Genomic DNA, 14778 nt, shown 5'->3' with positions numbered 1-14778 from the left:
AGAGGGGAACCGGCCAGGCAGAGACAGCAAGGGCGGTTCGTTGCTCCAGAGCCTTTCCGTTCACCTTCCCACTCCTGGGCCAGACTACACTCAATCATATGACCCACTGAAGAGATGAGTCTTCAGTAAAGACTTAAAGGTTGAGACCGAGTTTGCGTCTCTGACATGGGTAGGCAGACCGTTCCATAAAAATGGAGCTCTATAGGAGAAAGCCCTGCCTCCAGCTGTTTGCTTAGAAATTCTAGGGACAATTAGGAGGCCTGCGTCTTGTGACCGTAGCGTACGTATAGGTATGTACGGCAGGACCAAATCAGAGAGATAGGTAGGAGCAAGCCCATGTAATGCTTTGTAGGTTAGCAGTAAAACCTTGAAATCAGCCCTTGCTTTGACAGGAAGCCAGTGTAGAGAGGCTAGCACTGGAGTAATATGATCAAATTTTTTGGTTCTAGTCAGGATTCTAGCAGCCGTATTTAGCACTAACTGAAGTTTATTTAGTGCTTTATCCGGGTAGCCGGAAAATAGAGCATTGCAGTAGTCTAACCTAGAAGTGACAAAAGCATGGATTAATTTTTCTGCATCATTTTTGGACAGAAAGTTTCTGATTTTTGCAATGTTACGTAGATGGAAAAAAGCTGTCCTCGAAATGGTCTTGATATGTTCTTCAAAAGAGAGATCAGGGTCCAGAGTAACGCCGAGGTCCTTCACAGTTTTATTTGAGACGACTGTAAAACCATTAAGATTAATTGTCAGATTCAACAGAAGATCTCTTTGTTTCTTGGGACCTAGAACAAGCATCTCTGTTTTGTCCGAGTTTAATAGTAGAAAGTTTGCAGCCATCCACTTCCTTATGTCTGAAACACATGCTTCTAGCGAGGGCAATTTTGGGGCTTCACCATGTTTCATTGAAATGTACAGCTGTGTGTTATCCGCATAGCAGTGAAAGTTTACATTATGTTTTCGAATAACATCCCCAAGAGGTAAAATATATAGTGAAAACAATAGTGGTCCTAAAACGGAACCTTGAGGAACACCGAAATTTACAGTTGATTTGTCAGAGGACAAACCATTCACAGAGACAAACTGATATCTTTCCGACAGATAAGATCTAAACCAGGCCAGAACATGTCCGTGTAGACCAATTTGGGTTTCCAATCTCTCCAAAAGAATGTGGTGATCGATGGTATCAAAAGCAGCACTAAGGTCTAGGAGCACGAGGACAGATGCAGAGCCTCGGTCCGATGCCATTAAAATGTCATTTACCACCTTCACAAGTGCCGTCTCAGTGCTATGATGGGGTCTAAAACCAGACTGAAGCATTTCGTATACATTGTTTGTCTTCAGGAAGGCAGTGAGTTGCTGCGCAACAGCCTTCTCTAAAATTTTTGAGAGGAATGGAAGATTCGATATAGGCCGATAGTTTTTTATATTTTCTGGGTCAAGGTTTGGCTTTTTCAAGAGAGGCTTTATTACTGCCACTTTTAGTGAGTTTGGTACACATCCAGTGGATAGAGAGCCGTTTATTATGTTCAACATAGGAGGGCCAAGCACAGGAAGCAGCTCTTTCAGTAGTTTAGTTGGAATAGGGTCCAGTATGCAGCTTGAAGGTTTAGAGGCCATGATTATTTTCATCGTTGTGTCAAGAGATATAGTACTAAAACACTTGAGCGTCTCTCTTGATCCTAGGTCCTGGCAGAGTTGTGCAGACTCAGGACAACTGAGGTTTGGAGGAATACGCAGGTTTAAAGAGGAGTCCGTAATTTGCTTTCTAATAATCATAATCTTTTCCTCAAAGAAGTTCATGAATTTATCACTGCTAAAGTGAAAGTCATCCTCTCTTGGGGAATGCTGCTTTTTAGTTAGCTTTGCGACAGTATTAAAAAGGAATTTCGGATTGTTCTTATTTTCCTCAATTAAGTTAGAAAAATAGGATGATCGAGCAGCAGTAAGGGCTCTACGGTACTGCACGGTACCGTCCTTCCAAGCTAGTCGGAAGACTTCCAGTTTGGTGTGGCGCCATTTCCGTTCCAATTTTCTGGAAGCTTGCTTCAGAGCTCGGGTATTTTCTGTGTACCAGGGAGCTAGTTTCTTATGAGACATTTTTTTAGTTTTTAGGGGTGCAACTGCATCTAGGGTATTGCGCAAGATTAGATTGAGATCCTCAGTTAGGTGGTTAACTGATTTTTGTCCTCTGGCGTCCTTGGGTAGGCAGAGGGAGTCTGGAAGGGCATCAAGGAATCTTTGTGTTGTCTGTGAATTTATAGCACGACTTTTGATGTTCCTTGGTTGGGGTCTAAGCAGATTATTTGTTGCAATTGCAAACGTAATAAAATGGTGGTCCGATAGTCCAGGATTATGAGGAAAAACATTAAGATCCACCACATTTATTCCATGCGACAAAACTAGGTCCAGCGTATGACTGTGACAGTGAGTGGGTCCAGAGACATGTTGGACAAAACCCACTGAGTCGATGATGGCTCCGAAAGCCTTTTGGAGTGGGTCTGTGGACTTTTCCATGTGAATATTAAAGTCACCAAAGATTAGAATATTATCTGCTATGACTACAAGGTCCGATAGGAATTCAGGGAACTCAGTGAGAAACGCTGTATATGGCCCAGTTTCCAACTTCAACTGTATATGTAAATGTCGGATTTTGCATAGACACTCCTCTGCCTACAAGTAGCCAAGTTAAAAAATGTAAAGGCAATGCTACCAAATACTAATTGAGTGTATGTAAACTTCCGACCTACTGGGAATGTGATGAAAGAAATAAAAGCTGAAATAAATCATTCTCTCTACAATTTTCTGATATTTCACATTCTTAAAATAAAGCGGTGATCCTAACTGACCTAAAACAAGGAATTTTTTTCGAGGATTAAATGCCAGGAAATGTGAAAACGGAGTTTAAATGTACTTGGCTAAAGAGTATGTAAGCTTCCAACTTCAACTGTATATGTAAATGTCGGATTTTGCATAGACACTCCTCTGCCTACAAGTAGCCATTCCGGCTCTACCACTAAGCTATCTATAAATGAACAGGGCTCTAAGGGATATCCTCATGCACTCGCAATGGCAATATTGGTGCATCACACCTTCATTTCACTTCGGCTCACTTGACGAATTGAAGAGGTCGGGCTGCGCATGAGAACGAGCGATTTACTAGGCTATTAGATGAAATATAACATTATTTTTTTTTAACAAAGCAAACTATCAAATCAACGAATAACCGTCCGTAACCTATCATTGTTGTTTAGAAGAGAAAGTTCCATCTCCTGACTCCAACGTATTACACGGTAAGTAGACCAAAGTGCGCAGGCTTTAAATGTGCGTACTAGGCATTTTTGTTATTTTTTACTACTAAAGTCAATTCCCACTGTCAAAGTTCCTCAATAGGAGCTACGATGCTAATATCTGTGCATACACAGGCTACTCTTGAGAATTGTGTTTTGTAGGCTACAGTATGGGTCACCGATTCGCCTGAAACTCCATGTCATGCATTCACAATCTAACGGTAATGTTGTACAGTGTATAAGCATCAACTCCCTTGTCAAGTCTGACCAGCTGAGGATTTCTCCTTTTCAGCCATCGATTTCCTTTGTGTTTCCTGTAGCCTATTGTCACTGGATCGATTGGGTTCGAGTCGCCAGCGTAAAATGAAAGCAATCTTGCTTGTGCCATTAGTTTTCCCCCGTTAACGTTTAGTAATGACCTGTCAAACACACTCCAGTAATGGCTGAAATAGACTCAAAAATAAATACAATGGGGTTTTTTGCATCTCAGGCGATTTTGGGGGTAGCCCGAACCCGCATTCAAACCCTGACCCAGCGACTATCAAGCCAATACCATTAAACTGCTACGCCAAGAGATCCGAACCTCTTGACAAGGTGGCTAGATATTGGTTAAGGTTGCTATATTACTTCTTTCCCGAGAGTTGTCCCCACTCCTCTCTATACCAGTGGTTCCCAACCTTTTTCAGTTTCCAAACCACCAACTGAATTTTGCTCTGCCTGGGGGAGAACCCCTGAGTACCCCCCTCATGTGCATTTTACCAGTATGCCTATGGTCTCGAGTCTTCTCAAGTACCCCCAGGGGTCTTAGTACCCCCAGGTGTCTTAGTACCCCATGTGGGGGGATCCAATGCTCTATAAGCAAGTTCCTCCCCACTGGGCAAAAACTGGTTGAATCAACATTTTTTTCCCCACTAATTTCAACAAAAAGAAATGTTATGATGTTGAATCAATGTGGAAAACTGGATTGGATTGCATTGCATTTGCAAAAAGGCATCAATGTAAGGGATTTTTTACTTTTTTTAAATACCTAAATTCAATGTCATGTGAAATGTTCTGGTGATTTCATGTTCGTTGACAACTCAACCAAATGTTAATCAAAAATAGACATTGAACTGTATGTACCCAGTTGGTCACATCTACATGCCTCTGCAAGGGCGTCATTCCCACATCTGTCACCAACTTCACCTCGGACACAGCGACTGTCAAACAATCACTTTAACCGTTAGGCCAAGAGATCAGAACCTCTTGATGAGACCTATGTAGGCTATAGATGGGTGTAATCTAGAGCCAGGTGGGAAAAAGTGATTATGCGGGGAATTTAACCATTTTGACAGTGTTCGGACAAAAACTTGAATACCTGAATTCCAACAAATGCCCGATCTCCACTCATTATTTGTTTGTGCCAGTAGGCTTCAAAGTTTTATATCTTCATCCATTGTCTGTTACATTTTTCAGAATTGTATTTTGAACAATTTAGGCTGCCATTTCTAATATACAGTAAGTAGGGCCAAAAACTCTCACATCAACACCATTATCCCAGAAACCCTAGACCCACTCCAATTTGCATACCGCACCAACAGATCCACAGATGATGCAATCTCTATTGCACTCCACACTGTCCTTTCCCACCTGGACAAAAGGAACACCTATGTGAGAATGCTATTCATTGACTACAGCTCAGCGTTCAACACCATAGTGCCCTCAAAGCTCATCAATAAGCCAAGGACCCTGGGACTAAACACCTCCCTCTGCAACTGGATCCTGGACTTCCTGATGGGCTGCCCCCAGGTGGTAAGGGTAGGTAACACATCCGCCACACTGATCCTCAAAATGGGGGCCCCTCGCGTGCGTGCTCAGTCCCTTCCAGTACTCCCTTTTCCCTCATGACTGCACGGCCAGGCACGACTCCAACACCATCATTAAGTTTGCCAATGACACAACAGTGGTAGGCCTGATCACTGACAATTATGAGACAACCTATAGGAAGGAGGTCAAAGACCTGACCGTGTGGTGCAAGGACAACAACCTCTCCATCAATGTGATCAAGAGAGAGGAGATGATTGTGGACTGCAGGGAAAGGAGGACCGAGCACGCCCTATTCTCATTGACGGGGCTGTAGTAGAGCAGGTTTAGAGTTTCAAGTTCTTTGGCCTCCACATCACCAACAAACTAAGATGGTCCAAGCACACCAAGACAGTTGTGAAGAGGGCATGACAAAACCTATTCCCCCTTAGACTGAAACTATTTGGCATGAGTCCTTTAGAGCCTCAAAAGGTTTTACAGCTGCACCTTCGAGAGCATCCTGACTGGTTGCATCCCTGCCTGGTATGGCAACTGCTCGGCCTCTGACTGCAAGGCACTACAAGAGGGTAGTGCGTATGGCCCAGTACATCACCGGGGCCAAGCTTCCTGCCACCCAGGACCTCTATACCAGGCGGTGTCAGAGGAAGGCCCTAAAAATTGGGAAAGACTCCAGTCACCCTAATCATAGACTGTTCTCTCTGCTACTGCACGGCAAGCAGTACTGGAGCGCCAAGTCTAGGTCCAAGAGGCTTCTAAACATCTTCTACCCCCCGGCCATAAGACTCCTGAACAGCTAATCAAAGGGCTACCCAGACTATTGCCCCCCCCCCCCTCCACTCTGCTGCTACTCTCTGTTATTATCTACGCGTAGACACTTTAATAACTCTACCTACATGTACATAATCACCTCGACACTGGTGCCTCTGCACATTGACTCTGTATCGGTACCCCCTGTGTATAGCCACGCTATTGTTATTTACTGTGTTGTCTAATTATTTGTTATGCTAATCTCTTACTTTTTTAAAGGTATTTTCTTAAAACTGCATTGTTGGTTAAGGGCTTGTAAGTAAGCTTTTCACTTTAAGGTTTACCTACACCTGTTCAATTCGGCACATGAGACAAATAAAATTTGATTTGAAGCCCCAATGCAATTCTGAAGTCTATTGGGCCTACATCCACAGTGTGATTTCAACTGATTTTGCTGTATATTCTAAAATTAATTAATTATTGTCTTTTGTTGACATTATAACGACATTCCAACCATTTTCACCATTATCCAGTCCAATTGTGGCATGATTCCACTATTTATCGGTTTGCATCAGTTTCAATGCAGGACTTTTATTTTGCAGGCGAACCTTTGATTCGACTATTGTTGCTAACTCTACAGTCGTGGCTCGTGGCGTATCACTATCGGAAGTGCGGAGTTCCGACTGAGTCGTTTCACTTGAACGACCCTCCATGTCGTAATTCAAGTGAGAATTTCGGAGAAAATGATGTTACTCCAGTTGTGACGTTTCACCACTGACGTTTCATCTTTACAATCAAAAGATGACAAATACGCTTTTGACAATTAGCCTCTAAACTTATTAATGTAGATAGTTTGACCATATTGGCAATGTTAAGCGAGCTAGCTAACTTTTTTATTTGCATCGTTAGCTACCGTATCAATTTATTAAGTCTATACTTATTTTAATTTGTAAAAAAAAAATATATATATATATTTGTGGATATAGTTATTCAAATAAATAAATGAAGCCAAAGAACCCCTCGGCTAACTGTCTTAATATCTCCCCTAACTCTCCTGTTGCACTCTCTATCGCTCTTTCTTTTTGTCTGTCTCTGTCACTCTCTCAAGCCTGCAGTCATGACTGAGAACATTCGTATCAACAATCCCAATGTGAAGTACACAGATACACACATCGAGGCTCAATACTGCTACCATACTTCTGCTGTACGCAGGGATGGAGACACACTCACAGTAAGTCTCACACACACACACCAGCATCACCTATCTAATTTCTAACTGTGTAACTCGCTCGACTCCACCCCTCCAGGTGACCCCCTCTGTTAGTGAGCTTGAGTTCCGTACTGAGCGACGTGTCCCCAGGCTGGGGGTGATGCTAGTTGGCTGGGGAGGAAACAATGGGACAACCGTCACCGCTGCTGTCCTGGCCAACAGACTGGGACTCACCTGGAGAACCAAAACTGGAGAACAGGTAAGGTGGTGTGTGTGTCTCGTTGATCCTACTTTGTAACAGTTTTTTGGCCTATTTTCCAAAGACATGTCTCTCCCCTGATGCAGAGCCTCATTATACCCCTAATACAGTGATGGCTTCACACACACTGATATGATGGGTTTCGTGGAGTGTTAAGGGATTAATATTGACTGACACACTAATGTTTACAACACAGGCAGTCCTTTACCTTCTATATTTTTTTTACATTTTATTTTACCTTTATTTAACCTCTCTAGGGTATTTGGGACGCTAGCGTCCCACCTGGCCAACATCCAGTGAGATTGCAGAGCGCCAAATTCAAATACAGAAATACTCATTATAAAAATTCAGAAAATATACAACTATTTTACATAGGTTTAAAGATTAACTTCTTGTGAATCCAACCACTGTGTCAGATTTCAAAATGCTTTACGGCGAAAGCATACCTTACAATTATTTGAGAACATAGCCCAGCAGACAAATCATTACAAACAGTAAGCAGCCAAGTAGAAGAGTTACACAAGTCAGAAATATTGATAAAATTAATCACTTACCTTTTAATGATCTTCATACGGTTGCACTCAGAAGACATTAATTTATTCAATAAATGTTCCTTTTTGTTCAATAAAGTCTCTCTTTATATACAAAAACCTCAGTTTTGTTTGTGTTCTTCTATAATCCACGGGCTCAAACACAGTCACAACAGGCAGACAAAATCCAAATTGCATCTGAAAAGTTAATAGAAACATGTCAAACAATGTTTCTATTCAATCCTCAGGTTGTTTTTAGCCTAAATAATCAATAATATTTCAACCGGAAAATAACATCGGCAATATAAAAGGTAAACAAAGGAAAGGCACTCTCTCGGTTGCGCGCATGAAAAAGCTCTGTGACATGGCAGGGTCCACTCATTCAGACTGCTCTTACTCCCTCATTTTTTAGAATACAAGCCTGAAACCATTTCTAAAGACTGACATCTAGTGGAAGGCATAGGAACTGCAATTTGAGTCCTAAGTCAATGGATACTGTAATGGCATTGAATAGAGAACTACAACAAACAAAAAAATCCTACTTCCTGAATGGATTTTTAATCAGGTTTTCGCCAGCCAGTTCTGTTATACTCAGACATTATTTTAACAGTTTTGGAAACTTTTGTGTTTTCTATCCAAATCTGCTAATTATATGCATATGCTATCTTCTGGGCCTGAGTAGAAGGCAGTATAATTTGGGCTTTTCATCCAAAATTCCAAATGCTGCCCCCTACCCTAGAGAAGTTAACTAGGGAAGTCAGTTAAGAACAAAATCTTATTTTCAATGACGGCCTAGGAACAGTGGGTTAACTGCCTTGTTCGGGGGCAGAATGACGGAGTTCTACCATGTCAGCTCGGGGATTCGATCTTTCAACCTTTCGGTTACAAGTCCAATACTCTAACCACTAGGCTAAATGTTAAATTAAGGTTGTGTCATTAGATTTTGGGGGGGTTGGCTGAAATTCTGGTGGGGAAAAAAGGAGTCCCTGTAGAAAAAGTTTGAATACCACTGATTTAATGTTATTATTCAATACTTGTTATTTATTTTTGTTCTGTCTCTGTTTTATTACCCCCCCCCCCTTTTCTAACCCCCCCCTTCCCAGAAAGCCAACTACTACGGTTCCCTCTTCCAGTCCTCAACTGTGTGTTTAGGGCCGGGGCCAGATGGAAAAGAAGTTAACATTCCGTTCCGTGACCTCTTACCCATGGTGCACCCTAATGATATCGTCTTTGATGGTAAAGGAGTGGCGTGTGTGTGTCTATGGGTCTGTGTGTGTCTGTATGTAATCAGAGAAGGAATGCTGACCCTAGGTCAATTCTTCAGGGGCCACTGTGGTGAAGGTAAAAGGCTCCATGTGGAATGTCTGTCTGCCAGGCTGGTTATTTAACCTCCTGTTTAACTCTATCAGTTTTATCTAGCACCATTTTTCAGCACTGCCCTCGAGGCAGAAGTACAATACACAACTCTGGTTCTCTAGTCTAACTGGTCCTCTATGTTCTTTTGGGCCTGTCTGACAGGTTTTCTTTTAAGATACATTAGGTTTGTAAAACGTTAGCTAACTAATTAAATAAAGAGTGTGTGTGTGTGTCAGGCTGGGACATCTCATCCATGGACCTGGGCAGTGCAATGGAGAGAGCCGAGGTCCTTGATTGGTCCCTCCAGGAGAAGCTCCGCCCACACATGAGCTGCCTCCGACCCCGAGCCTCCATCTATATCCCAGAATTCATAGCTGCCAACCAGGCGGGCCGAGCAGACAATATTCTGAAAGGGACCATGGCTGAACAGGTACGCCCAATCCCAAGTTGTGTGTGTGTGTGTCTCGTACACCCTGTCCCCTAACCCCTTATTTCTTACCCCATAGACCCTATGTGTTTCTGTGTGTCTGAATAGTGATTCTCGTCTCTCTCCCTCCAGGTGGAGCAGATCAGAGCAGACATTCAGGACTTCCGGCATTCAAGCGGCGTGGAGAAGGTCATCGTTTTGTGGACGGCCAACACCGAACGTTTCTGTGACCTCACAGCCGGGGTCAACGACACGGCCAAGAATCTCCTGGCTGCCATACAGGTAGAGATCTGACAGATCTATTCTCTCTCTCTTTTACACTCTCTCTCTTTTTTACACTCTCTCTCTGTCTCTATCAGTCAGGTGGGGAGGTGTCTCCCTCTACTTTGTTTGCCGTAGCCAGTATCCTGGAGGGCTGTGCCTACATTAACGGTTCTCCCCAGAACACGTTTGTCCCTGGGGCGATAGAGCTGGCTGTGGAGAGAAATGTGTTCATAGCAGGAGATGACTTCAAGTCTGGTCAGACAAAGATCAAGTCAGTCCTGGTCGACTTCCTCATCAGTGCTGGGATCAAGGTGAGAGGTCGACCCAGTCCATTAATTCACTTGAATCGTACTTCTGTTATATGAACCGTCCCCGTTCCACTTGTATAATGACGAAGTACATAATTATACAGTTACTAAGTTATTCTAAAATTACTATACAACATGTTAAAACGCTGTTATTACAATGATATTACCCAGGTATAAGGGCAATTTCATGTGTGTAAACACTAGGTTAATACCAGACTGTACAATAACGTGTTGCCGTCTGTTGCCATGACAGCCCACCTCCATTGTCAGCTACAATCACCTTGGCAACAATGATGGTATGAACCTCTCAGCACCACAGCAGTTCCGCTCCAAGGAGATCTCCAAGAGCAATGTGGTGGATGACATGGTCAACTCCAACCCTATACTGTACCGCAAAGGGGAGAAACCTGACCACTGTGTAAGTTTGCGTTTTTTTTTGTGTGTGTAACAGAGACACCTGATCTGAGTTAAGAGTTGAATGTGTGTGTTTTTTCATACCTGGTAGATATCAATAGCACTGCATTTTATTTTACTAAGGGGCAGAAAGTATCTGTAGTTTTTCTTGAGAAATACTTGACTCAGTTGTGTGTGTGTGTGTGTAGGTGGTGATCAAGTATGTGCCGTATGTGGGGGACAGTAAGAGGGCGATGGATGAATACACCTCTGAGATCATGATGGGAGGAACCAACACTATCGCAATGCACAACACCTGTGAGGTGAGTCACATACACACACCTACACCTACACCTCGACCTGATTTTTCTAACAAAGGTGTCTCTCTCCAGGACTCTCTGCTAGCCAGTCCTATCATCCTGGACCTGGTCCTCCTCACAGAGTTGTGTCAGCGTGTTTGTGTTCGGCCCCAAGGATCAGAGACCTTCCAGTCCTTCCACAGTGTCCTGGCTATCCTCTCCTTCATGTGTAAAGCTCCCCTCATCCCCCCTGGGGCCCCGCTGGTCAATGCCTACTTCAGACAGAGAGCCTGCATTGAGAACATCATGAGGTCAGAACACCTACCACCCTGTCTTGTTAGGGATTTGTCACCAATCGTAATGTTTGTTACTGAACTTCCTGTCTCTTGTCCAATAATAATGTTGTGCCGGTCTCTGTGGTTATATGCATTCAGATTTGCAACTGACTAGGTATCCCTTTTCCCTTTCAGAGCGTGCCTTGGTCTCCCCCCTCAGAACCATATGCACCTGGAGCACAAGCTGCAGAGGGGCTTCCTGCCTCGCCACGACAACCGTATCTACGACAATGTGGCTACCAAGATGGTCCTAAGCACCGGTTACCACGCCTCCCAACAGAATGGTGTCTGCGCACACGTGGTGAAAGAGGCAACGATTGGATAATGGCTGCACATTAGGTCTCTGTCATCACGGGGAAGATTCTAGAAGTGTCCACAGCCATAGAGAAACAATTAGATCCATAGTTTAGTTTATTAGGATCCCCATTAGCTGTTGCACATGCAGCAGCTACACTTCCACGGGTTACACACTATTACATATTCAGATACTTCTACTGTGCAGTTAAATTAGATCCATAGAAAGTGAGCCAAACTCTTTATACAGCATACTGTATGATGATCATGTTTTATTTGGCCTGGTTGTGTAAGATGCATACAGTAGCAAAAATGGGCTCAAACCATTGTAACTTTTGAATGACCAGTTTAATATTCTGTGGTTTTAGACTCTTATTGCTCATATACATACAAACTTAACCAAACTCTGTTCTTGTATTTGTTCCAATGAATTGTAAAATGCAATGTTACCCTACCACCCCGACCCTGCTTGGAGTAAACTAACGGACCGACCCTGCTTGGAGTAAACTAACGGACAACAATACTTCTACTGCTACTTACAGCTATTTTCGCTCACATCTACGATACCTGTATTTAAAAAATTATACATATATTCTTGATTTCCCCTTCAAGTGCACGATTTTCACCCACAGCAGCCAATCCACAATTCATTCTGAAAATCCAACCCTCCAATGTCCACAGATTAACCCATCTTTCCCTGTATGATGCCATTTTTATATTTCCTTTTGCAATACATCCCTCCATTTTACGATGTCTTTTGAGTCCTTGTAACATTTCTACCGATATTGCCAAAAAAATAAATACTTTACCCAAGAGTATAATCATATTTTCCATTGACTGATCTGAAAAAACATTGATCTCCTAACAATACAGTTTCCATGTCCCTGATATTATGACATGACAACCATCCCTGGACCCGAACTCCAAAAGTGAGCCACCAATAGACAGAACCAGAAAATATATTCTAGTGATTCTGCTTCCTTGTGGAAAAGTCTGCACAAGGCTGACTGTTCAATGTCCCGTATATTGAGCATTATTTTTGTAGCAAGTATTTTATGTAATAGCTTAAATTGAAACAAAACGATTGTGTCAATTGTTGTTTGTCAGTTCATAGACCCGACGCCAAGGTATTGGGACATCAAAAACCTCTTCCCAAATATCTAGGATTTTTATACAGTACTGCTGTCAAACCTTTTGACAACAGTTTTTTTCCCCCTCTATCAGTACACCATATTATTTGCAGTAAAATTAGATCTGCCTTTTCTGGAGGATGAAATTGTAATACTTTAAAACAGGGATCCATTGTGATTCCAATGAAAATTGAAGGTTTTAATATGCAAAAAGGCAAAGAACCCACTCAAACAGGATGGGCCTCTCTGAGTAGCTAGAAAACCCATTTGGATGTAGATACAATGGGGGGTTTAAGTTTTAATGCTGTAATATTTAGTAGTTTGAACCCTACAAACTCATATGGGTTATATAAATATGCTCTTAACCAGATAAAGTTATCTAACTCTATCTCCCCCCCCCCCCCCCCCCCCCCCCATGATTTGAAAAAGGATTCTCCTGGAGATGGTAGAGTCATGGAATAAATATTCCCTTAAATGGATGGGTGTTTTTCCCTTTCCACTGTGTCAAGATTCCAGATATTTTGCTTTTGATTCGAAGTTAAGCAAGATCGCTCAACTTTTCCATGATATGTTACATCAAGCGCATGAACTTCACCATCCGCCCATTTAAAACCTGGAGAACACATTTCAATTTAAAGTTGATCTTTTTGAGACACAATCCGTAATATACGGTTGAAGTTGGAAGTTTACATACACTTAATGTTAGAGTCATTAAAACTAGTTTTTCAACCACTCCATAAATTTCTTGTTAACTATAGTTTGTTTTGGCAAGTCGTTTAGGACTCGGACTCGGTTAGGATCTACTTTGTGCATGACACAATTTTCCAACAATTGGTTACAGACAGATTATTTCAACTATAATTCACTGTATCACAATTCCAGTTGGTCAGAAGTTTACATACACGAAGTTGACTGCCTTTAAACAGCTTGGAAAATTCCATAAAATGATGTCATGGCATTAGAAGCTTCTGATAGGCTACTTGCCATCATTTGAGTCAATTAGAGGTGGTACCTGTGGATGTATTTCAAGGCCTACCTTCAAACTCAGCCTCTTTGCTTGACATCATGAGAAAATGAAAATAAATCAGCCAAGACCTCAGGCAAAACAATTGTAGACCTCCACAAGTCTGGTTCATCCTTGAGAGCAATTTCCAAATGCCTGAAAGGACCACGTTCATCTGTACAAACAATAGTACGCAAGTATAAACACCATGGGACCACGCAGCCATCATATCTCTCAGGATGGAGACGCGTTCTGTCTCCTATAGATTAACGTACTTTTGTGCGAAAAGTGCAAATCAATCCCAGAACAACAGCAAAGGACCTTGTGAAGATGCTGGAGGAAACAGGTACAAAAGTATCAATATCCACAGTAAAACGAGTCCTATGTCGATATAACCTGAAAGGCCGCTCTGCAAGGAAGAAGCCACTGTTCCAAAACCTCCATAAAAAAGCCAGACCACGGTTTGCAGCTGCACATGAGGACAAAGATCGTACTTTTTGGAGAAATGTCCTCTGATCTGATGAAACAAAAATAGAACTGTTTGGCCATAATGACCATCGTTGTGTTTGGAGGAAAAATGGTGATGCTTGCAACCCGAAGAACACTATCCCAACCGTGAAGCACGGGGGTGGCAGCATCATGTTGTGAGGGTGCTTTTCTGCAGGTGGGACTGGTGCACTTCATAAAATAGATGGCATCATGAAGCAAGAAAATGATGTGGATGTATTGAAGCAACATCTCAAGACATCAGTCAGGAAGTTAAAGCTTGGTCGCAAATGGGACTTCCAAGTTGTGGCAAAATGGCTTTTAAGGACAACAAAGTCAAGGTATTGGAGTGGCCATCACAAAGCCCTGACCTCAATCCTATAGAACAATTTGTGGGCAGAACTGAAAAAGCATGTGTGACCAAGGGGGCCTACAAACCTGACTCAGTTACACCAGCTCTGTCAGGAGGAATGGGCCAAAATTCACCCAATTTATTGTGGGAAGCTTGTGGAAGTCTACCCAAAACGTTTGGCCCAAGTTAAACCATTTAAAGGCAATGCTACCAAGTACTAATTGAGTGTATGTAAACTTCTGACCCACTGGGAATGTTATGAAAGAAATAAAAGCTGAAATGAATCATTCTCTCT

At 42.5% G+C, this 14778-nt stretch overlaps 1 protein-coding gene across 2 annotated transcripts; it reads left to right on the top strand.

Annotated features, from left to right (window-relative positions):
* Positions 1 to 3003: 3003 nt before the first annotated feature.
* On the top strand, positions 3004 to 12333 carry LOC109879753 (inositol-3-phosphate synthase 1-A-like). 2 transcript variants are annotated; one of them, XM_020471917.2, is made up of 11 exons: positions 3004 to 3290; positions 6946 to 7068; positions 7145 to 7306; positions 8940 to 9072; positions 9429 to 9622; positions 9752 to 9901; positions 9979 to 10194; positions 10445 to 10609; positions 10794 to 10907; positions 10977 to 11194; positions 11354 to 12333. In XM_020471917.2, the coding sequence occupies exons 2-11, from the start codon at positions 6955 to 6957 to the stop codon at positions 11541 to 11543; spliced, it is 1656 nt and encodes a 551-aa protein (XP_020327506.1). In that variant the 5' UTR covers positions 3004 to 3290; positions 6946 to 6954; the 3' UTR covers positions 11544 to 12333. The 2 variants fall into 2 exon arrangements, with proteins under 2 accessions (XP_020327506.1, XP_031648476.1); XM_031792616.1 differs by lacking the exon at positions 6946 to 7068 and having other exon boundaries at positions 3026 to 3290.
* Positions 12334 to 14778: the final 2445 nt, after the last annotated feature.

This window comes from Oncorhynchus kisutch, linkage group LG16 (genome assembly GCF_002021735.2).
Source record: "Oncorhynchus kisutch isolate 150728-3 linkage group LG16, Okis_V2, whole genome shotgun sequence".
NCBI classification, from domain to species: Eukaryota; Metazoa; Chordata; class Actinopteri; order Salmoniformes; family Salmonidae; genus Oncorhynchus; species Oncorhynchus kisutch.
Note: the sequence above shows the minus strand (reverse complement) of the source record. Positions and strands in the feature narration are given on the sequence as shown.

What these genes read in the sequence shown, in the direction of transcription:
- LOC109879753 (XM_020471917.2), top strand. Translation starts at nt 6,955, where the DNA reads ATGACTGAGAACATTCGTATCAACAATCCCAATGTGAAGTACACAGAT. An exon ending in GGGATGGAGACACACTCACA is followed by an intron (nt 7,069 to 7,144) that starts GTAAGTCTCACA and finishes CCACCCCTCCAG; the next exon opens with GTGACCCCCTCTGTTAGTGA. An exon ending in AAGGGACCATGGCTGAACAG is followed by an intron (nt 9,623 to 9,751) that starts GTACGCCCAATC and finishes CTCTCCCTCCAG; the next exon opens with GTGGAGCAGATCAGAGCAGA.